The 27198-nt window shown below is 33.7% G+C and overlaps 1 protein-coding gene across 9 annotated transcripts in view; it reads left to right on the top strand.

The window, feature by feature from the left end:
* LOC106869571 (orphan steroid hormone receptor 2) overlaps positions 1-27198 on the top strand; it is a 168721-nt gene that overhangs the window by 72705 nt on the left and 68818 nt on the right. For all 9 annotated transcript variants that reach the window (XM_052966728.1, XM_052966745.1, XM_052966720.1 and 6 more), the window contains one exon: positions 6997-7176. In XM_052966728.1, the coding sequence (XP_052822688.1) occupies positions 6997-7176 (180 nt within the window). The remainder of the gene's footprint in view (positions 1-6996; positions 7177-27198) is intronic.

A 27198-nucleotide genomic window follows, 5' to 3' on the forward strand; every position in this document is an offset into this window, starting at 1 on the left:
GTCTCCCGCACATGAGCCAGTCCAGGGGCACTGGCAACGATCCCGCTCGAAACATTTCATGTGTCACCCGCACAAGAGCCAGTCCGGGGGCACTGGCAACGATCTCGCTCGAAAGATATCATGTGTCACCCGCACATGAGCCAGTCCAGGGGCACTGGCAACGATCCCGCTCGAAAGATTTCATGTGACGCCCGCACATGAGCCAGTCCGGGGGCACCGGCAACGATCTCACTCGAAAAACCTCATGTGTCACCCGCACAAGAGCTGGCCCAGGGGCACCGGCAACGATCTCGCTCGAAAGATATATTAATAACTAAACTTGTGTATGTGTATATGGATCTGTGTATATGTATGTGTGTATGTATATATGCATACATAAATGATAGGTGTGTATGTGTGTATATATAAGTATATATAAATATGTGTATACATAAACCGGTTATAAAATGGAATAGTTATAGATTTAAAGTTATGAATTTACAAAATTGCAGTTAGGTAATTTACTTATTTTTGATTAAGCTTGTTTACATAGTGTCTTTGTGGAGGCGCAATGGCCCAGTGGTTAGCTTGCTTGGAAATAGTTGAGGATTGGCAACAGGGAGGATATCTGGCTAGAAAATCTGCCTCATTGAAATTCTGTCTGACCTATGTAAATATGGAAAAGTGGCAATTAGAAATATGGTTAAAAAGTATTATAGCTAAGATGATATTTTATTGTGATAGATACAGATATTTTATATTTGTACACCAGTAATTAACAATGCCGAACTTGAAACATTGATGTCTGGGATTCCTGATAGATGGCAACACTGTACAAACCGGGTGTTTTCACTCCTTTTTACCATAAGAGAGATATTTTCTCCATGGTAACTGCTGTGAATTTGCATTTTAGCAGTTGAAATATATTCCAAACATTTTTCAACTGACCTAAATTTTTGCTTATGCCTAAACACTGCTTGACACTAACATTTTATTATTATAATAGTTGTTCAGCCGAGAACTGCCCCTGATCAAATAAAGTGTTCCTGCTATCACTATTCTGTACTAGTTTTGTTAGATATAGTGCAACTTGAACAAACCTGTCCAATGTATTTTTTTTAAAGACAATTAGTATTATTTAAAAGAAATTTGGTTGCTATCTTTAGCTAGTTGATTGTCCACATAGAGTTTTTCTTGTTAATTCTTCCATCTGTCACTGTAGTTACTGAATCTATTAGTTGAAAACCCTCCATTCCCATTGTTTCTACATTACCTTTATCTCTGCAACAGTTTATTTGTTTGATATTTGATTTATAAGATTCTTGAGGTGAACTCAGGTGTTAAAACATATTTTGTTGTATCATGGGAAGGTCATTATGCCAATAATAAACACATGCACTGATTCTATTTTACTTCTTTTATTGTTATTGGTCAGTTGGTTAATCATTTAACTGTAACCAATCAATTGTTTATTTAATTGTTTGGTCAATCTGTCAATCAATCACATAGGTTTGTCAAAGTCCTTTCATTGTCATTCAAAACCTCATAAATGACATGCCCCTCTCTGCTTCAGGTCTGCTGGATCTGAAGGAAGAAGCACTGCTCATGACTTTCACAGACCCTTCTTAGAACTGGTGAGCTTGATGCTGTTAATATTCTTCTTAAATCTTTGCACCTGAAGGAAACACATGAGCAAGGAAAAAATTTCAGAGGCTGAACTGTCAGGGAAGGAAGGGCTGGGTGTATTAATTAGTGCAGGACTTGGATGTGGACACAGCAAGTGTGATGAGAGGAGGAGGAGAGACAAATGAGATGGGCATGCTTGAGTGGAGGTTGATATAAGAGCAGCCAGTTCCAAGGAGCAGAGGCCATTAGAGTAACTATACAAAAAAATGAAGAGAGAGGAGACAGCATGCTTTTGGTTTTGGGCCAAAGGCAAGAGCATTTCTGTGAGTAACTTTATACCAATCAATCAAGAAGTATTTTGCTCAATGTGGTGTAGGATGTGTGCAACAGTAGCACTGTCCCAGGTGTGGGAATAGGTTTGTAGTGTGTCATTAATTTTGGGAGAGTGGAAGTATTTTCTGTTTCTGAAAAGAAGGGCCAGTTATTGTGATGTGGTCAAACCTTGTTAAAATTGGACTTTTGCCGGAAAAGATCCTTGGTGATAGTGAAGTTCATTATTTGGAGCTCTAGTTGTGTGCTGTTCATGATTTAGTGGGAGTGTAGTGAGGTGGCATTTACTTGCTACAAGTAGCATTTATGTTATCTTGCTGTTGAAGAAGATTGGTATATCTTCATTGGAAGATGCTTTTGAGGTAACTGTTTGTGGAATCAGTGTTGGTTTAGTGTATGATATTGAGTTAGCTAGTGATTAATGCACAGTTAGAGAGGGAGGAAAGATGGTGTTATTTAGGACATACCAGCAAGCATGTCTTTGATGTATTTAAGGAGGAAAGTGGAAAACAAAAATCAAACACTGGAGCACATGCATTGGTGAATGAGAAACAGAAAGATCTCTGCCAACACACACTACATTAGTATAATCTGATAGGAAGCTGCCAGTTCAAAAGATGAAAGGTCAGTGAAGTCTGTAAGCAAGAAATTTCGATAGATTTGCTGATGCAATTGAAAGCTTTACTGATGTCAGTAACAACAACATTGTTTTTACCAAATTTCTCCATGTGAAGAACTTACTGGCATGTGATACAGCAGATTTGGCTTTATGAAAACCATATTGGTGGTCATCAAAAAGAGACATTCAAAGTTGAGAACCCTGTTGTTAAAGTTTGTCTCCTTTATCCTAAAGATATTGGATGTGAGTGTGATAGGGCAATAGTTGGCTGGGTCAGAATCATTGCCTTTCTTTGTTGCTTGTTTCTTATGAGGAGAGACTGAAAAGTTTGGTGGGTATAGGGCTTTGTTCCTGGTCACAGCATCTGTGACGATAGAAGGAGTATTGTTTGGTGGTTCTGTTTATTTGAAGCAACCAAAAGTATTTTTGTATTTGGTGTGTGTTTATGCAGGATGATAGGCCTAGAAGAGTGGGTGAGAAAGATCTGAAAGAGATTTGACAAGAGTGTGCTGTGTGGAGTTGGTTGCACACTGTGAGCAGTGAAAATGAAGGTATACTGCTTAAAGAACCATTGTTGTTGTAAAAGGGATGATAAAAGAATTCTGTAAAGTTGGTGAAGATTCTTTTGATAAGGGAGGAAAAGGATCAGCTGCAGTTCAGAGAGTTAGGGTAGCTTGAGGACTGTATGATACATGATGTAATCTTTATAGTTTGGATAGTGGTCTTGCAGGAGTTCTGTTACTGGGTAAACACCACCATGTTTTGTGGAAGTGGCTGAGTAAGTGCAGGTGTTGTAGGCCTTTTTTTTCTTTTGCCTAAATATCTTCAACTTAACTATGAGTAAACCATTTGAGGGATATGAAGGAGTTGATTTCTTTGCTATGTGCATGATATGGGGTGACAAATATGAAAGAAAAGATTCACTTACCCTCCTCCCTATCTCTGATGGGTCAGGTGCAGAGCACAAATACACAAAACTAGTGAAGTTGTGTTCAGTTGGCTGTAGGTGGTATTGTATGGTATATGGGTATGTGTTGGGTAATTTCAGTGATTGGATGACTGAACAGTGTGGAGATACTTAAAATTTAATTGAGATTGAGTTTGGAAGTGAGAAAAAGATCAGGAAAATTTGGAATACCTGTGTGTTAATCTTGGATGAAACAAATTGATGTAGAGAGTTGGGGATTGCAAAAGATTTAGTTTCTGTACAGGTGGCATCAGTGTAAGATGCATGAGAGAGCTATAAAGAGTTGTGAGCTTGAAGTTCCTGTAGACTGTGACATTGGAAAGGAGTAAAGTAAGAAATATGCCCTCAATGCAGTAGACAATTTGATCGAAGTGCTGATGGTTTGAGCTGTGAGGACAGCGTATATATTTGCGGGAGTGTGTGGAGAGAGACTTTGAGCCAGAGTGATTGAAAATCATTATTGCTACTACATTGGTAATCTGAAATAACATATTCCACCATTCTGAGTTGAGTGAACTGCTATCATGGCACCAACTTATTCTGATGCATTGCAGTAACTCTCCCTCATGATTCTGAGTCTTGATATCAGTGTTTTTAACTTACTCTCTTCTGTGTCTGGCTACACTATTACAATGGATTTTATACTTCTTGTTCAGTAACTAGCATAGTGATACAGGTTAAGTTTGTTTCCATTGTTTTGTCACAAATCACTGTTACATTCGTATCATGTTAGGCATACTTTTGTGCGTTATCATCCTAACACATTCTGTCAGGTTTCCATTCACTTCATGTTTCTCATTTACAAACTGGCTGCACATTATATGTTCCTTTGCTAGGTATACTAGACATAGCTTTTTAGTCTCAAGATATGGTTTCTTTGTTTAAATCTTGTTTTTTCATGCTAGCGTGTGTTTGATGCAAAATTTTTGTGGCTGGATGTTCTTTCTGTTGCTAATCTTTATCTGTTTTCAAGTAATGGATTTGTTTTTATTCCAGAGGTCTTTAAGAGTGTAGAACTACAAGGAATGTCAACATCACGACTCTTTCATTCATAGAATCACATACATTCATACACTCATACATATCAAGCATATTTATATTTGTATACATGAGAGGCATCTTGCAGTTTCTGTCTGCTAGATTCCTTCACAAAACATTGGTCAGACTGGGCTATAGCTGAAAACATCCTAGGTGATGCATATTGGGACTAAATGCAAAACCACATGGTTGTAAAGCAAAAACCTTGAGAATAAAAAAATTCTTTTGCCATAATTCTAAAGGTCAAATAAAATTCCATATGTTCTGCATTTGTTAACCGTTGAAAAGTAGCAACCACTCAAGGAAGTAATTTTATATTTAGACCTTTAAAAAGTCTATAGGAATAAATGTTCAATAATATATAAATATATTCCAAAGTTGTGAATTGGCAGAAACAACTATGTTGGTGTAAATCTTTTGTTTTATATAATCAGCTTAATTATCAAATGTACATCAACAACATTAACCCTTTATATATATATATATATATATATATATATATATATATATTGATAGAAAAGGTAAGACAACAAAAGAAAGAAAACTTGATACTATGTAAATAGAGGAATTTATCTGTAAATAATATGTGACAATTATTCGGTAGCCATGATAAAACTCCATATATACATACATACATATATGTGTGTGTGTGTGTGTGTGTGTGTATAAATTTGCTGGATCTGGTGGAATTACAAGTGCCCATGGCTATTGCAGACCCTCCTACACCAGTAAGATCGACACCATTAATGTTCCTCTTGAATCTTTTGCAAGCCAAAACTTGTAGGAAATACTTGAGCAGGATGGCAATTTATATGTGTATTTGAGATGATAGGAGACTAAGGTAACTTTGTGATTGACTAATGTGGGGATATCTAGAATGTGAAAATATCTAATTATTTTTTTATTTACACCAAATGACAGATGTTTAGATTCTGTGTATGCTAAGCATTTCCTTTATTTTTGCTCTACTATTGTATGTTTCTTTTGAGTCATATTGAAATCATAGTTTTACCACAAAATTTTATTAATATGTTATTGTTAAATATTGAAATGTCTGAGAAAAGTTATTATTAATAAGATTCTAAATTCAGCCTATTAACATCTTTAGAGGCAAAGCAATTTCTTTTTTAATTCAAATCTATACTTAGTTTTTATTAGTTTGATTTCTACTTGCCTTTCTTTGGTGTGTTCATAGTACCGGACTAGATTCAAACTTGGAACCTTTATTTTTTTTAAATCAAAGATACAAGAGTGCTTAATCACTAGGTCACTGACCTTGTGGTTAAGAGTGTTACTAGAAGCCAATTGAAATAGAATGTAGATGTAAATGTAAAAAAAAAATAAAAATGTAATTTCTAAAGATTAAGTTAATAATATAAACACTAAGTTTGAAAAATGATCATATGAATTATTACTGTTGCTGTTATTATTGATATTTCGCAGAGATTTTATAGCAGCTTGTATTAGATGTTTAGGTCAAATGTAGAATCACAGATACCATTTTTGATGTGCAATGTTCATTGCTAAGAACAAACATCTGTGTTTCACCTTTATTGATGTACTTTGTTAAGCACTAAGAAATCAAGATGTAGATGAATAACTTTTGAGAGCTATGTAAATCATGTAAAATTCATTTGAATGATAGTTTTGAGATTATATTTCCAAATACTTATAGTTATTCCTTGAATGACTTGTGTATGTTGTGGTCTTTCACTATATATCATTGGCTTACCTTTCCATAATCACTTATTCATTTGATATCTCACAAACATTGCTGTATTGCTGACATAAGAAGAATTAGACATTTGATTTCAGCTCCTAAATCCTGGTATAACTTTTGTTATGGAATTGTGGATTTACTTTGCAAGTAATGTACTTTTTCCACCCTTCTCTATAGCAATAATTTCATTTCATTTTAGAAAGAAAGCAACAAGAAGTTCTCAACTGACTTAAATCTCTGATCGATTTATAAAAATCAGAACCCCTATCACTTATATTAAAAGTATGTTTCGTAGAAACACAAATATCCTAATGTGTTTTAATTCTAATAAACTCTTGAGACTTCATTCCTTTGTGAGAAATTATTGAGCTTTATGGATTGGAAATCAGTGGATAAAGAACTCATAAGAACTGGATGGTTTAAGTATTAGATTACTGAATCAAAACTTATGAGTTTAAATTTGATCCTAGTATTTAGTTATGATTAGTAAAAGTATTACTTACTCTAATCAATTTCATTATGAGTAGACTCCACCAACTGTTCAATGTACAACTGAACAGTTGGTGTTAAGAAGGATACTGGGCACCATATTTCTTTTCACAGTTGATTTGCAACATCATCCTATTCATGTTAATATAAAAATAGAAGTAAACTCATATCAAATCAAAAAAGAAAAAAAAAATCTAATGCCATATATCTCACTATTATATTTTTCAGGCCGTCACTATGGTGCAATTAGTTGTGAAGGATGCAAAGGTTTCTTTAAAAGAAGTATTCGGAAACAGCTGGGCTATGCCTGTCGGGGTAACAAAGATTGCCCAGTCACAAAAATGCATCGTAATCGCTGTCAGTTTTGTCGTCTACAGAAGTGCCTTGCAGTTGGCATGCGTTCTGAATGTAAGTTTAATTTTCTTTTATGTTTAAATCTCAAGTTTTTCTTTGTCTTTACTGGATGGAAGAACTGATTGAACTTGTGATCATCTCATACCAAAAAAAGAATATCTTCAAATGTAGCTTGAAATGTGTTGATTAATAAAGATAGTAGTTATTGAAATTTCTATACTATACAACATGATTGGTGTAGATTTGTCTATCCAGATTTAGGAAATAACTGTCTGAAATTTGAAATTTTTCTTTTTTTTATGTTTCATTTATTGAAATTCTAAAACTGTCTTGATTTCTTATTGAACAAAGAGTGGCATGCAATCTGATAGAATGGAACATTTAAATGTTTTATGCTGTCCTTTGGTTTGGAAAATGTTAGCTTCATTCCTGGAGTCAAATTAGCTGATAAATTAGGAATGAAACGATCTTCACAAGAAAATGTTAATTACAGCAAAAAATTAAAATATCTTGAAGATACAGATCAATGGAGTAAATTACAGAGTGTGATATAAAATTTTTTCTCTTGTTTTACTTGCAAAAAGAAAAAAAATAGAAACATTCATTAAAATTTATGTAGTTGAATATGTGAGAAGAAAATGAAACCAGTTTTGTGAAGTCTTTCTATAGATGGGTTATTTTTGTTTTCTCCTCTTTATTTTTAAGACCAAAGTTCTAGTAAGCAAGAAAACAGACAAGACTCTACTTACTTTAGGTAACTGGCCCTGCTCAATTTGTAGGAAAGGTGTAGGCAGGAATTCTATACAGTGTATGCAGTGCAACTGTGTACACACAGGCGGTATAATGGAATAATAGGAAGGTTAACAGAGAAAGTAGTGATTGTGTGTGTATAAGATGCACAGGAGCCATCAAGTCTACAGATACATTAGAAATTGATTTTTTAAAACATCCCGGAAGCTCTCTAGAGGCAGTGGATTGTTTCTGCTACCTAGGGCTTCTAATCAGCAGTGGAAGGGGATGTTCAGAAAGTCTAATTGCTAGAATAATAAGATGGAGACATTCAGAGAGCTTTTACCTCTGCTGGCAGCCAAAGGTCTCTCTCTCGGAGTGAAAATAAAAAGGATTGCATGATGTATTTGTACAAACTGCAATGCTACACAGCAGAGGACATGTGAAGAAGTAGAGAAAAATGAAGCTAGTATATTCTGCTGGGTGTGTAATGTCAGTGTACACATGCAGCAGAGTGCTAATGTTAGGCATATGAGGAATTAGATGCAGTATGCTAAAGAGAAGACTGTGCTGATTTAGACATGCGATGCATATGGCTGTGGACAGTTGCATAAAGAAGTGTCTTTCACTTAAAGCAGATGAAATTTGTAGAAGAGGGAAACCCAGGAAGACATGGGACAAAGTATTGAAGGCTGATCTCAAGATGCTGAGCCTTAAGTTATCTGGTGCCTCGCTGTACTCTAGAAGACTTGTTTACCACAACAGAATTAATATCCTAAAACCACCTTACTAATGCTTGTCCATGAAGGGCTCTACCCCACCCCACTTCCATCCTCTCTGACCTGTCTATTTTTCTCCCCACATTTCATCCCCTAATACCCACCACTTCTCTATCACCTGAGAGCTGAGTGGGCTCATTCTACATCATCTCAGTTGCCTCCCCTCCCCCATGAACCACTTCCATTTCACATTATCTCCCCCCACCCAAGTCTCTCCTATACATCATTCTGTCTTTTGCTACTGTCACTGCTTCCCTGCCTACTCACCCGGTCCTAAACTTCTGTCACCTCTCTTATTCTCCCTGCCATGTCCCACAAGGGCATGTCTCAACACATCTTCACCGCCATCTATCTTACTATTGCTCGCTTTATCTTACCTCTTATCCACTCTATCTTACACTCTAACTGACCCACTCTCTTTAATTACTCTCTAACTCACTCTCTTTTCTTTTCCAACTGGACTATCCATGTATCTACTCTGCAACACCTTTAATGTCCCTCCACACCTTTGATCTCTCAACTGGCACAAAGCCACCTCTGCCTCAATACTCCCCCCCCCTCACACTTCCAGCCAAGGAGTTTTGTCTTGCAAGTTGCTTGGTGACCCTGTTGGTGCTGGTGGCAAGTAACAACACCCAGAACACTTGGTAAAGTGGTTAGCATTAGGAAGGGCATCCAGCTATAGAAACCATGCCAAAACAGACAATGGAGCCTGGTGTGGTTCCTGGCCTTACCAGCTTCTGTTAAACCATCCAACCCATGCTAGCATGGAAAACAGATGTTGATGATGATGATGATCTCACTACTAATATCTCCAATTTCTTATTGCTTTCATCATCGAAAAACCTGTTTACATAGAGTGACCATGAATAAGTAATTGGTTTTTCTTTTGTCTGAACATTAGTGGTATTGTCTGTTTTTGTTTTGAAACTTTTTAGATTTATAGATTTTATTTCAAAATTGGTTTTTGTTGCTTTAATTTCAAAAAACTTCATTTATTTTTGCTGATTATTGTTTCTGCTGTTATAGTGATTTTTAATATCAATAACATTTTCTGAGGTTAAACTCTGTGTGAATTGTTTACTTGTAGGTATTTTACTTATATTAATTTTTCAAATGATTCACTCTCTTCATACGTTGAGTTCAGTTCAAATTCTGCCAGGGTGGAATTTTCATGTCATAGCTCAAGGAGTGAAAAAAAAAATATCAACCACGTATTCTAGTTAATTTAATCATCTATACACTACTTCACTTATAAATGGGTATTTTGTGTTCTAATGTGGCATATTTTGTGTTCTAATGTGGCATATTAATATTTCAGAGAACTTAGATGGTGATCTGGCAGAAGGTTAGCACACTGGGCAAAATGTTTAGTAACATTTTGTCCATCTTAACATTCTGAGTTAAAATTTTGTTGAGATCAACATTGTTTTTCAGCCATTCGGGGTTGATAAAATAAGTACCAGTTGGATTCTAGAGTTAATGTAACTTACCTTTTCCCTAAAAATTTCTGGCCTTGTACCAAATTTTCAGAGAACTGTTTCTTTGTTGAACATCAGCCATATAGATCTCACAAGTCTTGAAGGATCTACCAAAACCATGCTCTTCCTCTTCTGACTAACTTACTTTAAAAATGCATCATTGCTTACAAAGAAGTTATTCTGCTTTGGTTTTGATGTGTATTATCATTATTAAGCTATTAATATTAATTCAGTGAAACTTATATTTCAAAATTTCCTAAACAATATTGCAAATTTTATTCCTTGTCACTCTATCTCTTGGTTTAATTGTCTGTCATTCTCTTCTGTTTGATTATTGTTTTCTTTTGTGGGTAATGACTTATAAATATATTAATATCATGACATTTGATCAATGTTGCTCTAATTTTTAATAGTTTGTGCAAAAATCTTATGGTGTGCAAATTTTTTTCTGAAACAAAACATTGTGTACTGAATAAGTTTGATTATTGATAACTACATTATTTTAATACTACATGTATTTATTTCTTGTGTGCACATTAATTTCTTTTGTGCTTTGGTTGTAAAATGTATCTACATATATGCACAGAATTTAGAGGAAACTACTTTTGATGATCAAATATTCATATATTGCTGTTTCAATGAAAATATGTTCTGCATTTTAAACATGCTGTATTATTTTAATATCTCTCGTAGACAGTACACAAAATTTTAGAAAGAGAAAAAAAAACCCAAAAAGGAAATGGAAATATGTTAATCTTTTAATAGTTGATGTTTGGTTAAACATTATTTGTGGGAATCACTTTTCCTCTAAATCTGATGAGTATTGTCTAAGTTTTTAAACCCTATTAATTTTGCAAAAGCTACTTCTTTTTGTGGTGTTATTTCTTGTTATCTAGTTGTTCCAGTTTTTCCAGTTTGTTTTTGTGTTTTGATACTTTCTCTCTTGAAGAAACCCTTAATGTAACTGCTGTTGTTGTTGCCATTATCATAATCACCATTGTTAAGAAGAGCAGAGAGTAACAGAATTGGTAGAGAAATAGATTAAAATGTTTTATGCTACTTTACTATGTTTTGAACTCAAATTATGCTGGTGTTGACTTCACTTTTCATCCTTCCTGGAACCGTAGAATAGATAGCTGTCAAGTACTGTGGTTAATTTAATTGTTCTTTTCCTGTGACCTTGTTAGAAATCATTATTATTAGTATTAGTATGATAATATTAGTATTATCATAAATATTATAGAGGCAGTAGATTAGCAGAATTGATAATGTACTGTTAAAATGTTCTATGGTATTTAATTACATCTCTTTATGTTCTGAGTACAAATTTTACCAAAATCGATTTTTGTTTTTCATCTTTCTGGGGTTGATAAAATAAATACTGGTCAAGCACTGAGGTTAATGTAATTGATCTATACTCCACTTTCATAATATAAAGTCCTGTACCACCTAACTATAATAAATTATCTCCAAACATTATCTTTTGCTCCACACATCTACTTATCCTGGTCACATGGTAAATAATCTCTTAACTGTCTTTTGTTACCTGCCTATAAGCACACAGCATCAATGAGCAAATTAAGAAAATTCTTCCATAAACTTCGATAAACCAAGAGTCTGTCCTCAGAATTAAGTAACACTACAATCACAAATACTGTAGTACATCGTCATTGCTCTTCATCATCATTTAACATCCATATTCCATGCTGGCATGGGTTGGGTGGTTTGACAAGATCCAACAAATCAGAGAACTGTGTTGAACTCCTGCTTGTTTTGTGATGATCTCTACAGATGGATACCCTCCCTAACATCAGTCACCTGACAGAGTATAGTGGGTGCTTTTTTGTATTATTGGCACTCGTGTGGTTGCCAAGTAGTACACAAGACAAAACCTGCTGATCTTGAGGATGCCAAGTAGTACACAAGACAAGACTTGCTGATCGAGTGGGGTGTGATCACCCTCTTGTAACTTGAAGTTATGTTCTAACACCTCCTCACCACCATCTTCTCTTCTTTTCTAGCTGGGTAGATATGTATGTCCTCTACTGTAACACACCTGTTCCTACCCTTCTTCTTAACACCTGGCACAAACTAGCTACATACAATAAAAACAAAATATTACTGAAAACTAGCTTGGAAATACAACTCTAACTACACAACTGAATTAGCTAACTTAATAAAAATCAGGCAGTATATCAAACACATTGCAGTGACTCTACACACAACAGGAATAAAACTCAGAAATCAAACAAAAACAGAAAACTTGCAAATATTTGTATTGGTCATAAACCAGAAAGCGAGCAGTAAAATACTATATAAAACCACTAGCAGCATTAACAACTTCAACAACAGCCATAGAGCATTTTCAAATACAGAGTGTACTGGGTGCTTTTACACAGTACTGGCACAGGTGCTTTTATCATGGCTGCTTTTTATGTGGCACCTATGAAACTGTGAGATTAGAATCACCCAGCTGAAGAGGGATGTAGGGGACATACCTATATGCAAAGGCAACCTCTTTTTTAATTTATATCTACACAACCTTTCCATGCCTTCATAAAACATGCACACAGTCTTTTGTACAGATGACATCAGAGTTGCTTTCTCCTGCTATATTCTTCAGCTATGGCTGTGCAACAACATCACTAAGATTCCAGACAAACAGGCTAAAAGTAGCTCTTAACAAATCCACCATTACACCCAACAACATAAACATCATGCACACACAGAATCACCCATGAATCACCTTCTGCAACTCTCTTATGTCATGCCATGTTCATGCCATTGATGAATCATGGCTTGTTCCTCCTCCATTTACTTCTGTCTCTTGCAACATCACCCAGGTCTTTCTCATTCTGTACATTCATTCTCTTCCTCATCCAGTCAAACATCTTCATTCTCTGCCTTCCTCTCATTCTCTGCCTTCCTCTCGCTCTCTTTCCAATCATCTCAGTTTCTGCCATGTAACACTCCATTCCGTCATCCTCTCTGAGAAAATGACCAACAACTCTCCATTGTCTCTCTCTGATAGTATCCATCAACTGTCTCTTTACTTTCATCTTCCTCAACACTTCCACATTCGTTACCTTCTGTACCCACAAGATTCTAAGCATTTTTCTATAAAACCACATTTCTGCAGTTTTGAGTCTCTTCTCTATGACTTTGCTTATCATCCAAGACTCACATCTATATGTTAACGCCGACCAGATGTAGCACTTCAACAGTCTTTTCTTGACTTCCATTCCAATTCTCTTTGCACAAAAAATGCTCCTCATATCCATAAAAGTCTTCTTTGCTAATCAAATTCTGCACCTGCTGTCCTTATCTGACCTTCCATCTGATGTTATCCAACTTCCCAGATATATGGAACTGTCCTTCTGCTCTATCCCAGTTCCATTCACTGTCGAGTGACATGCGGGTACCTGTGCTTTCTTGGTAAGACCATTGAGAGGGTTTTCTGGCAGTTAATCGCCAATCCAAGCTTTCCATTCTCCTCAGTCACAATATTAATCAATCCTTGAAGCTTCTCTTCTGTGTTATTCATTAAGGCTTCAATGTATTTTTTGAACCTTCAGCAACATTCACAAAATACATAGAAGCGTTAATAAGGGTTTTTAACTGACATATATGCATGCACATGCACACATATGTCCACATACATACATACAGACAGACAGACAGAGTTTTGATTCATTCATTGCCTCAAAAATATAATTATATTCTTAACACAGCCTTATTACAATAAAATGTTATTGAGCTGAAATTCATCTTTTCAAACCCCCCTTGTATAAAGCAGATCTTAAAGCTAAGCTTTTCATATGTAACTTATTAACTTCATCAAAAATTTTGAACTTGGAGCAGATCAAATGAAAGTGTATTCTGTAGTTACTTGTCTCTGCAGAAACACAACTATAGGAGCATCAGATTGATGGACAAGGTCATGAAAGCTATTGAAAGGGTAATAGCACAAGTGATTAAGAAAAGAATTAACCTAAACAAAATGGTTTAGGTTTATGTCATGACAGGTATCCTTTATACCTTTTTCTTAGTGAGAAATATTTGCTTAGCTTTTGTTGAGGTGAAGAAGGCTTTTGACAGGGTCCTGTGCTCTGTAGTCAGGTGGTTATTTACAAAACTATAAACACATTTTGAAACCATAACAGAATAGTCTGAAACTTGTTGTCTGTAGGAACTCCTGTGTGTTGATAATTTAACTCTTAGAGCTGAATTGGTCAAAGGTTTAGAAAGGAGATTCCAAAATTGGAAGCAGAATTAGAGGCCTAAGCAACTTAGCAAAGATGCAAATTTTAGTAAATAGGAAAGAAGAGAGTACAGTACTGCTTTTGAAAATGGCTATGCTTGACATGCAGAAAAAGAGTAGGTAGGAATTTCGTACAATGTAGTCAGTGTAAGCTAAGGATGTACAAAGAGTGTACTGTTACTGGAAGTAGGCTGACAGGGAATATAGATTTCATGTGTGATAAATACACATGGGTTGTTAGAAGTTCAAGTGTGTGTGAGATAAATTCCTTCAGATATTTGGAAGGCTCTCTAGCTGTAATTAATCGCTTTTGCTATCTAGGTGATTAAATTAATAACAGAAGTAGGTGTTCCAAAAGCATAATTGCCAGAGTGAGAACAAAGTGGAGAAGGCTTAGAATGTTACTGTGTCTGCTAACAATATGGGGTTTCTCTCAGAGTTTGTACAATGCTTATGTACAAAGTGCAAAGCTGCATGGTAACAAGATGTGGGTCTTTAATGTGAAGAATGTGTGAAGGTTGGAAAGAAATGAGGTCAGCATACTACTGAATGTGTAATATTTATATATCTATATTATAATGGAGGAAGCTGCTTATTAATTAGGTATGTAACAGTTATAATTTCCACAAATGCTTAAATCACCTTTTTTTGGCAATTTTACAATGAGTCCCTCTTTCCAATCATTAGGCACATTTTCTTCCTGCCATATCTTAGAAAATAATGGACTATTTCTATAGTTGATTTCATTGCTTCAACTGGAATATTGTCTATACCTCCTGCTTTCCCATTCTTGAGGGATTGTATAGCCTTTCTTATTTCAAACTTGGATGGTGGGTCAAGGCTGATGTTAAGATCCAAATTTCTTGGCACAATGTTGGCTATTGTGTCAGGAGGTAGTCTATTGAGCAAATCTTCAAAATGTTCCTTCCATCGATTTTTTTTGTTCTAGAATTGATGTTAGCGTCCGGCCATCCTTCCCTGTTACTGCCTTTTCTACTCTTACTCTCTTCCCGTAGTATACTTAAAATGAGATGGCCCAAACACATAAGCAATATGGAGCTATGGCAAAGAATGAATCAAGTTTCGATTAGGGAGCAAGTATTTAAGAAAAAGTGGAAGTGGATTGGTAGCACAATTAGAAAGGACACACCAAATGTATCGAAAAGTGCTTTACAGTGGAATCCGGATGGATATAGAAAGAGGGGTAGGCCTAAGAACTCGTGGCGTAGATCAACACAAAAGAAACTAGAGAAAGGGACATTCATGGTAGAGTATAAGTACAGAAGTGAAAAATTATGCGACATGGAATTCAATTATAAGTGGCCTACACTCTGTGTTGGAGGGTTAAAGGCAAGAAAGAAAGAAATGTAACAGTTACTAAAAGAAAGCAATTTTTTAATAAATTCATGTAATTTCGATTTCTGAAGTTTATCTAATATTTGAACTTCAAGTTCTTCACAAATTTAAATATTCGTAGCATTCACTGTAGAATAGATTTAATAAACAATATTAATTTGTTGGAGGTGAAATTTTCTGTTTTCATTTACAACAGTTTCTTACTCTCCCTTGCCTTTTGTTTTCATTAATGATAATTTGATATATATTCATTTCAATATTTTCATTTCAAGTTTTAATTCACTATTTCCCAAACCCACAGTTTATTCTATATATATGTAATGTAAAAAATAATTATTTATTGAATGAATGACCACCCATGCTAGCATGGAAGGTTGACATTAAACGATAATGATGATGGACGAATGCTATTAGACAAAATAGCTGTATAACTTTGAGACTTATTTTTGATAAGATGAAAATTTTTGAATATACTGGTATAATTAAAAAAAAAAAAAAATTAAGAAGTGATTTTGTTGGTATGACTGTTTGGAATGCTATAAGCCTTACAAAAATGACAATGTGATTGCTTCTATTTCTAGCACACTAAATGCATAAATAACTGAAAGAAATATTTACTAACGATACATTATTGAAAGAAATATTTACTAAGCAAGTGAGATTTTTTATAAATTGAAGTTTTCAGGAAAATTTACTTTCTGAACTTACTTTTATTATTGAATATTTCAAGTTCACAAATTTAAATATTCGCTACCTGATAGTTTTAAATGAACTTTTATTTATACGTTTTTTTTTTTTTTTTTCATATTTGCAATGTTCTCTCCCCCACCTCTCTCTCTCTCTCTAATATAAACACACAGACTGTCTCTGTAATATAAACACACACACATTCCAGGTTTGACTAGCAGAAAACCATCTAGAGGGCGGTCTTTCTACTAGTTGGTATAATGGAAGGATCACAAAGGAGTTAGATAAAAAGTCGGATACATGAGGAATCAAGACAGTGATGATGCAGGCAAGTGATATATATGGAAGACACCAGTTGTGTAAATAAGTGCTTAGTACTCCAAGTGAGTAGAACCAATCGTAGAGGAATGTCAAAGAAAATGTGGAGCAAAGTGAAGACATCTCTCAAGAGGCTGAAACTTATGAAGAAGATGACAAATGACTGTGACTTGTTGCATGACACCATGCTAGAGAGAGCTCATACAGTCTATGCAAGCATGGTAAAAATGGATGTAAAAATGTTGCTGAGGTGATGATGAAGATTAATCCATTTGGATCTTTCCTAGTCATCATGTTCTTATTAAGTCTCCATTTACTTCCCCTTTCTCTTCAATACTCTTTCTTTACTCTTCTCTTTCTCTATAAATGTATTTCTTATCACTCTATTTCTCTCACCTTGTGCTGCCTTTGTACCAAAGAATGGCATTGCATTTGATTTGTTTATATTTCATTCCTCTTTAAATCACTCTTTCTTATTAGACATCACTCTTTCTTATTAGACATCACTCTCTCTCTCCCATTGCTTCTTCTCTTACCATTCATTGTTGAAACCTATCATTCCCACTCTTTTACAAGCATCCTCTTCATCATTCTCTTATATTACTCTCTGTTGTTCATTATTGACCATCACTCACTTTCTCATCACACTCTCCCCATTACTCTCTCACTTTTAGTACTTCTTCTTTCATTCTATCTCCCTGTCAATCTCTTTTCCTTCATCATGTTGTTCATGCTATTTCTATCCAATCTCCTTATCAATAGTCTTTGGGCAGCCATTCATCAGTCATTCTTTTTTTCCCTTTACTCTCTCCTCTATTACCCTCATGCTATTATCACACTTATCTTCTATTACTCACTCTCTCTCTCACTTGCTCTAGCTCTCTTCTGTCATTTCCCCATCTATCTGTAAGGGACGAGACAATTCTCTAGTGTTGGTGAATTAACAAATGAAGAAAATATTGAGTAGAGAGAATGATCTAGTCATGCTGATAATACAACTTCTCTACTGATAGTGACATAATAAAATACACCCAATGCACACTGTAAAGTGGGTGATTGTAGGGCATTTAGCTAAGAAAAATGCCAAAAATGGATCCTCCAATCTAAGAAGGAATTAGTTTGAATAAGAACTGTCTTAGTCCATGACAACCATCTGCCCCATACCAGTATAAAAAAGCAGACATAAATTGATGACAAAACTGATTATGATATTTATAACCTGCCAAAGAAAATGATCAAAGCATTACTAAAACAGATGAATTTAGTATCTTCATTCTGTATGAGTTGTCTAATGTTTTCTGTTTTTGTATAGTTCTTTATTTTTTAGTAGACTATACTGTGAAATTATGTCTATAAATATTTGCTTGTGCTTAGTTATTTCTGTTGTATAGCAGAATTAATGAATTTGTTATTTCTCTAAGGCCATTGATTTTCAAAAGGGAAAGTTCAAATGTTTGTTGAAATGCTAGTTGTATACTTTCACAACTCAGTAATCATCTTTCCTGGACATTTGATAGCTCTGAATTGTGCTTTGTATGCAAAGCAGCGGGCTATAGTTTGTATAGAAAGTAGGAACTGCAACTGGTTCAACACAAGCAATGGCATCAAACAAGGCTGATTCATTTTTTGCTGGATTGGTACAAGTAAAGGGTATGATGATAGTGTGCCAATTCGCAGGGAACGGATCACTATTTTTTGATATTCCAATGAAACCACCCTAATCTATTGCAGTATTTCTAGAAGAGACCACAGTGGACAATGAACATAAGCATTTTAATGAGTGTAGATTGGTCAGTCAGTCAGTTTTTTCTTCTGGATACTTTTTATAATGTATTTAATAACAATATCCATTATCTTAGGTAAACACTCTGACATTGGCCACAAGTTAGTTGTTGTTCAAATTTTAAGTTGTTTGTGTTTGTATATTTTAATCCCTAGGTCAGCCCAAATCAGTTATATTCCAGCCATGACCATTCTACCTTTTAGAAGTGTTAAGATTATGTTCTTTAATTTCTGTTCATGGAAGTAGTGCATATATAGTGTATGGTGTCAGAAGAGTTCATGCAAGATGTCAGTGTGTGAATGGTCAAGGAAGAATAAACTATATATCAATTTTTACTAAATTATTTTTGTTAAAAATGTTAATTGTATTATAACTGTAAGATTTGAACAAGATAACTCAAGTAATTTTCATGCAAACCTGTTTAATCTAACATTTGTCGATGATAGCAGATTCAAAACTTAGGATTTACCAGCTATTTTTTCCTAAAGATATGTAATATATATATTGTAGCTTTTTCACTGTGTAATGACAAACTAACTAAGTCTAAATCTGATTCAAGAGGTAGAGATATTTTATTCTGTTTCTAGACTCAGCGCCAAGTTTTTCTGAGAAATTCATCTGCAATATATCTTGAAGTTTTGTTCATTGTCTCAACTCTGACCCTCGAGACAATTTTAGAATACACTATTAAACCACTGCTAGTAATGAATGTTAGATTACTTCATTGTGGCAAGGCTAAAAATTTTAATGATTAGCCATGTGCATATGCTCTAAAGTGTTTCCACATACCATTAGAAGTTGCCTAAAAATATTCCACAAAAACACTGACATTAAAAAACAAAAAAAAATCTGAAGAAACATCTAAAGAGCTTAACCAAACATATTGCTGGGAATAGGCTCAGAATGAATCCAAAGGAACAGTTTACAGCAATGTAAGTTATTAATTGTAGAAACCAGTTAATGTTAATGTTAGAAATCAATTTAGTTTTGTTAAAAATCAATATTATTAAACCATTTGAAAGGAAGTTTTGATCTAGGTACATAGAAGTTTCTTTTGGTTCTAATTTGTAAATCTGTATGAGATTGCTAGGAGTTTGAAAAGAAAATTTAATGGTGAACATGGCTGATATTAATATAATTCATAATAAGGATCCACCCAGCTCACAGTACCAAAGTAATGATCATGGTTAGTAAATTGTGAGGAAACTGGTTAGATCACAATTTTATGTTTAGTATTTATCAATGAAATCTTGATTAGTAACATGTTGGCATAGTTACTCTTTTACTTTCTCTCTCTCTTTTTCTCTGATCTCTGTTCTTTCTATTTCTCTCTTTATGTCTATCTCTTTTTAAAAATATTTTTTATTAGCTTTTAGTAATTTTTTGGCAAATTTGGTTAATTATTCTGATTGCATTACTTATTTCAGTCTGAGACATAGTTTATTGATCTATACTTATTGAAGTGCTAAGTTACATTTTTAACATAAAGAGATGTAACTTGACCTACCAGACATTATATGTAAAAATTATATAATGTCTGTTTTCCATGCTAGTATTGTTTGTACAGTTTGACAGAAACTTATGAGATGCATTAGACATATGTATATATATGGTGGAAGTCAACTTGTGCCCAAATACAACCAGTTCTTGGAAATTTCTCATATATTACCATGGATTGCAAAAGAGCACAACTGCCAGCCATATGTAGCTGACCAGTATCAAAAAAGCATTATGCAAGCTTTGTATAGACCACTATTTCTAGGTTCTTCCTGATGAACAGGTGAGCAGTGCTATCCCTGAAAAAGGCTTCTTGGCCACTTGAGATGCTGTTGGATTTCGCCTTTGCCATTGTTTGGAAAAGAAGTGAGCAGTCATCCAAGCCATCTACATGCAAGTACTTCCAGGAATCAAGCTTGTGTGTTCAACTACTTCTCATTGCTGCAGGACTTTGTGAGAAATCCATAGTATTTTTTAAGAAGTTCCTGCATGTGAAACTAATTATAGTGAGTGAAGTGTGAACAGAACTGCACTCACTTTTCAGATAGAACATTTTTCTTTTCTGTGGCTCAGAAATTGAATGATCCTAGCTTTTACTTCAGAGTATCCTTCTTCTAGAGAAATGTTCTGATAAGAACTAAGGATTCATCATTCTGAAGTGGTCTTACAGTGTACTTGTTCATCTTCAAGAATTACTTTGTCCTAATGCACCACATTATTGGATGGCCATTGACTCCTTTGAACAAGTGTCTTGCTTTTCATCCTGCAGGATGTCCAAAATCACGCACCTCACCAAGCTTCCTTGGTGAGGTTGCCAGTTTAGTTGCTGATAACCCAAAACATACAACACATGGTACTGTGGTAACTAACATGTAACCAGTATCACTCTCAAGTGATCTTGCTCTCTCATGAATGTGCGTGAATACACACACACACACACACATACACACACACACACACACATGTTGAGTTTCTGCATAGATTCTGTCTATCGAATTCCATTCATAAGACATTGGTCAACCTGAGGCTAGAGTAAAAGATACTTAATCAAGGTGCTACTCAGTGGGATTGAACCTGAAACTACATTGTTGTGAAGTGATCTTCTTAATTACATGGCTGTTGTGGCTATTGAAATTTCCCAAACACTAAAGATTGCAAAAGTGTGTTTGCTTTTGTTTTAGTTTACATTCTAATATCAGGTGACTTTGGTAAGATAGTAATAGTATTTTCAATGAAAATCTACTCCAGTTACAATATGGCTGGAAATCCTACAGACAATAGAGACATACTGTATTGTTAGTGTAACAAGTGGGATATTGTTTTACATAAAATCTTCAGTAGCAAAAAGACTGATTGATTAGGGTTTACTTTATATATTGCATAAATCTCAAAGTCAACTTCAGCAGAATTTTCGCTCTCAACATAAAGTGATTGACTAAATAGAGAGAATCATTCTTCATTCCTCTACTAAATCCACAGCCCTTTTAATGTCAATAATAAAAATTTCTGATGTATGCTTACAACCAAAAGTTTGGTGGGAGGGTTCAGTTTATTCTATGTTTTGAGGGAGGGCTCAGATTATTCTGTGTTGTGGAAAGCTCTCTCTAGTGGGTGGGCTCAACTTATTCTATGTTTTGCATGAGGGCTCCGCTAATTCAGTGTTTTGTGGCAGGGGTCAAATCATTGTATGTTTTGTGGGAGGGCACAGATTATTCTATGTGTTCTGGGAGGGCTCAGATTATTCTGGACCATAGTATAGCTCAGATGATTCATTGTTCTGTGTTGTGGGTTAAAGCTCATGTTACTCTGTGTTGTTTGTGAGCTGGTGGGAGGGTTCAGTTTATTCTATGTTTTGCATGAGGGCTCAGCTAATTCAGTGTTTTGTGGAAGGGTTTAGATTATTCTATATGTTGTGAAGAGGGCTCTTATTATTCTGGACCATGGTATAGCTCAGATGATTCATTGTTCTGTGTTGTGGGTTAAGATAATTTATTTAACCCCAATATTTGACTGACTGCTAAATGGATGAAAGTCAAAACTGATTCAAGTAGATTAGAGCTCAGAACGTATAGGAATGTAAGAAACACAGCAAAAAATTTTATCTGATTGTACTATCCATCATTCTTTTAATACCACTATTAAAATAACTTTAATTATTCATTATGCAACATGTAATTAGTTGATAATGTTACTTAGTAATATCCATATATTACAACTGTGCCCTATAATCATTCTCCTTTACTTAAATGTTATTATCATTTTACATTGTCTTGCATCTTAGTCATACATAGTGATCATTTGGTTTCCATTTTATATTGCAGTCAATAATTAGATTATATTTGTGTCTCTTTGGGGAATTAAAATTGAAAGTACACATTTTGGACTACATTACTTGGGAAAAATCAAGGTTTATGTTTGTTTTAACTAAATGTTTCTTCCCTGGGTGATGAAAGTTAGGATTTATAAAGTGTGTTTAGTAATGCATGGGCAATAAGGCTTGGGTTAGGATCAACAGATTGTGTTATAGAATGCTTTATACAAGAAAGAAGGGAGCGGTTGAATATAGTATAGAAGATGGATGGCAGGAACTAGGCTTGTGAGCAACCGAGGATTATTGATATAATAAAGAAAATTAATAAAACTTGATTCAGTGAAGTGATCAAGACTTAAGCTATAAACAGTTGCTCGTGCTAATTTGTTTCATTACGCTTGAATAGAAATATCCGCAATAATACCATTATTTCCCATGATGAAGAGGAAGAGACAATAAATAGGTTTTCAGTTAACCTCATATCTAATATAACTGAATTATTTTTTACAATTACCATATTAAATACTCTGAATCATTTATTTAAAATTCTTCTCTTTTCCTCTCCCAGTTTGTCATTATTTAGCTATTGCTCTCTGAATGTAAATTTCCTATATTATCACAATTGCCATCTGTGGTGAAATCTATGGTGATGTTTTTGTCAGAATAAACCCATAGTGTTTCAGAAAACAAAGTTTATCAGTGATAAGAAATCATTAATGAAATATTGTGCTGTATAAGGTATTCTATTATAATGCCAATTCTGATTAGGAAATTCAAGTTTTCTGGATTAAATGAGGGTTAGTTGGAAAAGAGAAATTACTTAAAATAATCAAGAGATGAATCTCAACCAACCTATTGCACCATCAATATAAAAATGAATATTATACCATTGAATCTTTCAACCTATACTTGTTATCAGAGAAGAAATTACAGACTTAGTTACAATTTACATAATTTATATGTATAATTCAAAGTATGGTTGACTAAATTAATTAGCTCTTTTTTACAAGTTTTTTTAGATGCAAAGACAGTGCCTGTGATCCTTTACATACCTTCAGAGACTTAGTGGAAGGGATGGAGAAAGGTTTTCTCAAATCAGAGACCAAGCCTAAATGTTTGCAAACAACGTGAACTTATCTAAAGGCACCCAAAGTATCAGGTGGTAGTGTTAAATTAGGTGGCAAAAAATATATTCCTACAAGTAAATTCTGAAGTCCAACAATTTAGACTTTTGGTTTCAATATTTTATATGTAGGTTGGTTGTTCCATGACAAGGCTTTGGTTTGCAAAAATCATATTTTATTATTTACTTGAGAACCATTTTTTAAATTCAATCTAAAATTTCAGGAAAATGTTCATGATGAATCCATAAATGGGATGAAAGCACTAAATAAATAATTTTTATCTAAATCCTGACTACCTCTTTTTTCTTTATATATATATATCTATATCTGTCTGTCTGTCTCTCAGTCTGTATAGTTATACTAGAAATAATAAAAAATGTAGGTTGGAATAGAAATTTAAGTGAATTCCATGAACATTAAATTTGTTTATATAATGACCAGTTTTGTTATATGATGCTATATGTATGATAATGTTATTAATTCATGATAATATTGTCATATAATTATTTTACATTTCTAACATTTGTCTTCATTTTTTTAAAACATTTATTTTTTTAGAATCTTTATTAAAAATATAGATATTTGTTAAAATCAAGATTGCTGAAAAAAAATTAATGTTGTAAATTTCTTTTGCTTCTGTTTTGAATAACTACTCTGAATGAAAGAAAACAATATCTAAGTACCTGTTACTTCCATAAAATAATTATAATTTCTTTTGTATGAAAATAGATTACACAAAATATTTATTTTTAGGAAGAGACATCAGATTTTCTCTGTTTAATTAAGCATGCTTTATTGGGTTTCAAAGTTGTTTAGTCCCTGTTCAGCCCTAAATGGGAAGACTTGAAAGCACTCTAGCTGTGACAATCTTGTCTTTTCATTTATCTATGATTGCATTGACCAGTGGTCTTTTTCTTTGTGACTTTGAGAAAAATTTGGTCACCAATTCTAATAAGTTGAGTGACCATTCAGAAGTGCTTTCAATTTCAGTTATTTTTATAAAGTTCCTTTCTTTGTGTACACTTTTAGCATATACTGCATATATTCAGTAAGGGATATAGATAAAAAAAAAAAAGATCTCAAAATCTCTTCCATTTTGTTTCTTACAAATTGCAAGGACCATGTAGGTGCTTTGTAATGTAGAAGTATTTTGTAGAATTGAAAGAGGAAAATTATGAATGGTCTTAAAATTGAGTCCTTTGTTAAGAGTTTACCTTCAGTTACACAGAAGCATTAATAACTTATAACTTATAATGTATATATTGATTTGAAGTATGATATAATTTATTTTGTCTAAAAGTAAAACATCTTATTCTGAAATTTTATAATGAAGGCTAAAATTATAAATCAAGAAATATATTCTCTAAAATTAATTTTATTATGTGATTAACTCAAGTATTGTTAAGAAGGAGGATTCATATCTAAATTGTTTTCTCTAAATTTTGATCACAGCATTCATTAATTTTCTAAAATATTTTATAGATAAAATAGAAATATAATTTTCTCCTTTTAAATATTCATTTACAGGGCATTGCTACCTTTTAAGTAACATTCTACTTGACATCGAAAAGGATTTTTTTTAATTAAAAGAACTCTAAATATTACATGTTGCAGAAAATAAAGAATAAATTCACTGTTTTTTTTTAAAATCAAATATTTTTATTTCAGAATGTCAGTATGTTATGTCTTAAAAATTCCCTACAGTAACCATTAGATATACAATATAACTGTTTAGTTATTTAAATAAACCAACCATATGATAGGTGAAAAGTATTTAGTCATTATTAACCCTTTTAAATTACACTTTAACAATTTTGTGATCTTATCTTTAATTAAATACTCTATCAATGTGTTTTAATTAATATTTTAAAATATCATCTAGAATTTGGAGTGATTTTGTAAAATAACTAAATGCTTGGAACATAACTTAAAAGTTCTTACCTAAAATTAAGTCAAAGATTTATTTTCAATATGTTCTTTAACATGATTTTGTTTCATAAAACTGTGAATTGTTTCATGTATGTTGGTATCAAAAGGGTTAATGGTTTATCATTCATAAATACATTCAATACTTATTTTCCTTTCTATTTCTCTTTAAACATTATTTGATTAGGCTACTTCAAATTTAGTATGGCATGTAAAATATTGCTTGTTGGTTAAACTCTACTCAAGAGGCTTTGTGTCATATGTGAGAGCATGTGTCTATACTGGAAAATCTTACTTTATTCTGTATTGGTAGAACAGCATCAGTTGTGGCTGTGGAGGGTCATATTGAAGCAACAATCACAGTGGACTGCTACTTTCCACATTACAGTGGAATGACACTGAAATTTCCTGTCCAGGATGCAGATCTTAACAAATTTGTATGAAAGACCAGCATCTTTCCATGCTGCAAGACTTACCACTTCATGCTGTTGATGTTGCTTCAGGCTGATACAGCTTAGCATCAGTGTTGTCACAAATTGTTGCCAGAATGAAGTTTGACAACAGGTCACCTTAGTTTCTCCAGTTCTAGTTTTGTGTTCAGGTTTTACTCTTAAAGCCTCAGAGTTTTGCATCTTTTAACTGATCTGTTTTCTCAGAATGCAAGTTATCTCCACCCAAAGCCCTAGCTTTACAATACCAGGATCTGCCTTTAACCTTTTCCAGTTAGTAAAAACAGTTCCACTGGATTTAAAGGCTTAAGCCACATGAGAAAGCTAAGGATTGGGCTTGTTTCAGATGCATGCCATGAGTAGTAGTTTTTACATAGTGAGAGCTTGTCCTTAACAACACAACTTGCTTTAATAATTTGCATTGCAGAGGTAGCAGATCAAAGTTTTTACTACTTATTTATTGCATTAACCTTATGCAGACTACTGATGCCATAGAAATAAATAATTAAGTTTTCATAGCATTACACCAAAGATAAATCAGTTCTGAAATCAATTTCTACTTCACTCATTTTAAAGGTCTACCCTACCATTTTATACTACTTACTTCTTTAAATATATACTAAAATTCTAGTCATCATCATCATCATCATCATTATTTTAATGCCTACTTTTCCATGCTTGCATAGGTCAGAGGTTATTGAGGCAGATTTTCTGTGACTGGATGTTCTTCCATAGAAAATCTTCCTCAATAAACCCTTTCTAATGCATGCAAGCATGGAAAAGTGATTGTTAAAGTGATGATGATGATGATGATTAAAATTTTAGTAGTGTTTCTAATTTTCATCAATCCCTTATTTTTGTTATTAAAACTATGAAAGAAAGGTTGCTTTTCTGTAACATCTCTACAGTATCAAAAGGTAAATACTTATATTAACTGCTAAAACTGTATGGTATTTATTTCAAGAAACGTCTTTAAGATCAATATATTTTACTGTAATTTTGATTGACGAAATTATGAGAATTTTGTCTGGAGGTTTTATTTATGTTATAACTTTGATATCATAGCAAAGCTACATTATTTCATCATCATTATTGTTTTGATATGCTAGCTCAGCCTGGTTAGTCTAACCACCATCATGTTGCCACTTGCTCATATATTTTATCATCACTTCTGAATCCCAGCATTTTAAAATCCCATTTCACTTTCTCACATCTTTTTTTACACATTTTTTTGTAAAGGCTTGTTATATTTGGCAGAGGGTGGGTTGGGTTGGGTTGAATAATAACAGTTAAACAGACAATGCATGAAATGTATTAAAAAACATTTCTTTGAAAACAATTATTTTTTTTGATATATTAAAATGCTTTATATAAA

Source organism: Octopus bimaculoides, chromosome 1 (genome assembly GCF_001194135.2).
Source record: "Octopus bimaculoides isolate UCB-OBI-ISO-001 chromosome 1, ASM119413v2, whole genome shotgun sequence".
Classification (NCBI taxonomy): domain Eukaryota; kingdom Metazoa; phylum Mollusca; class Cephalopoda; order Octopoda; family Octopodidae; genus Octopus; species Octopus bimaculoides.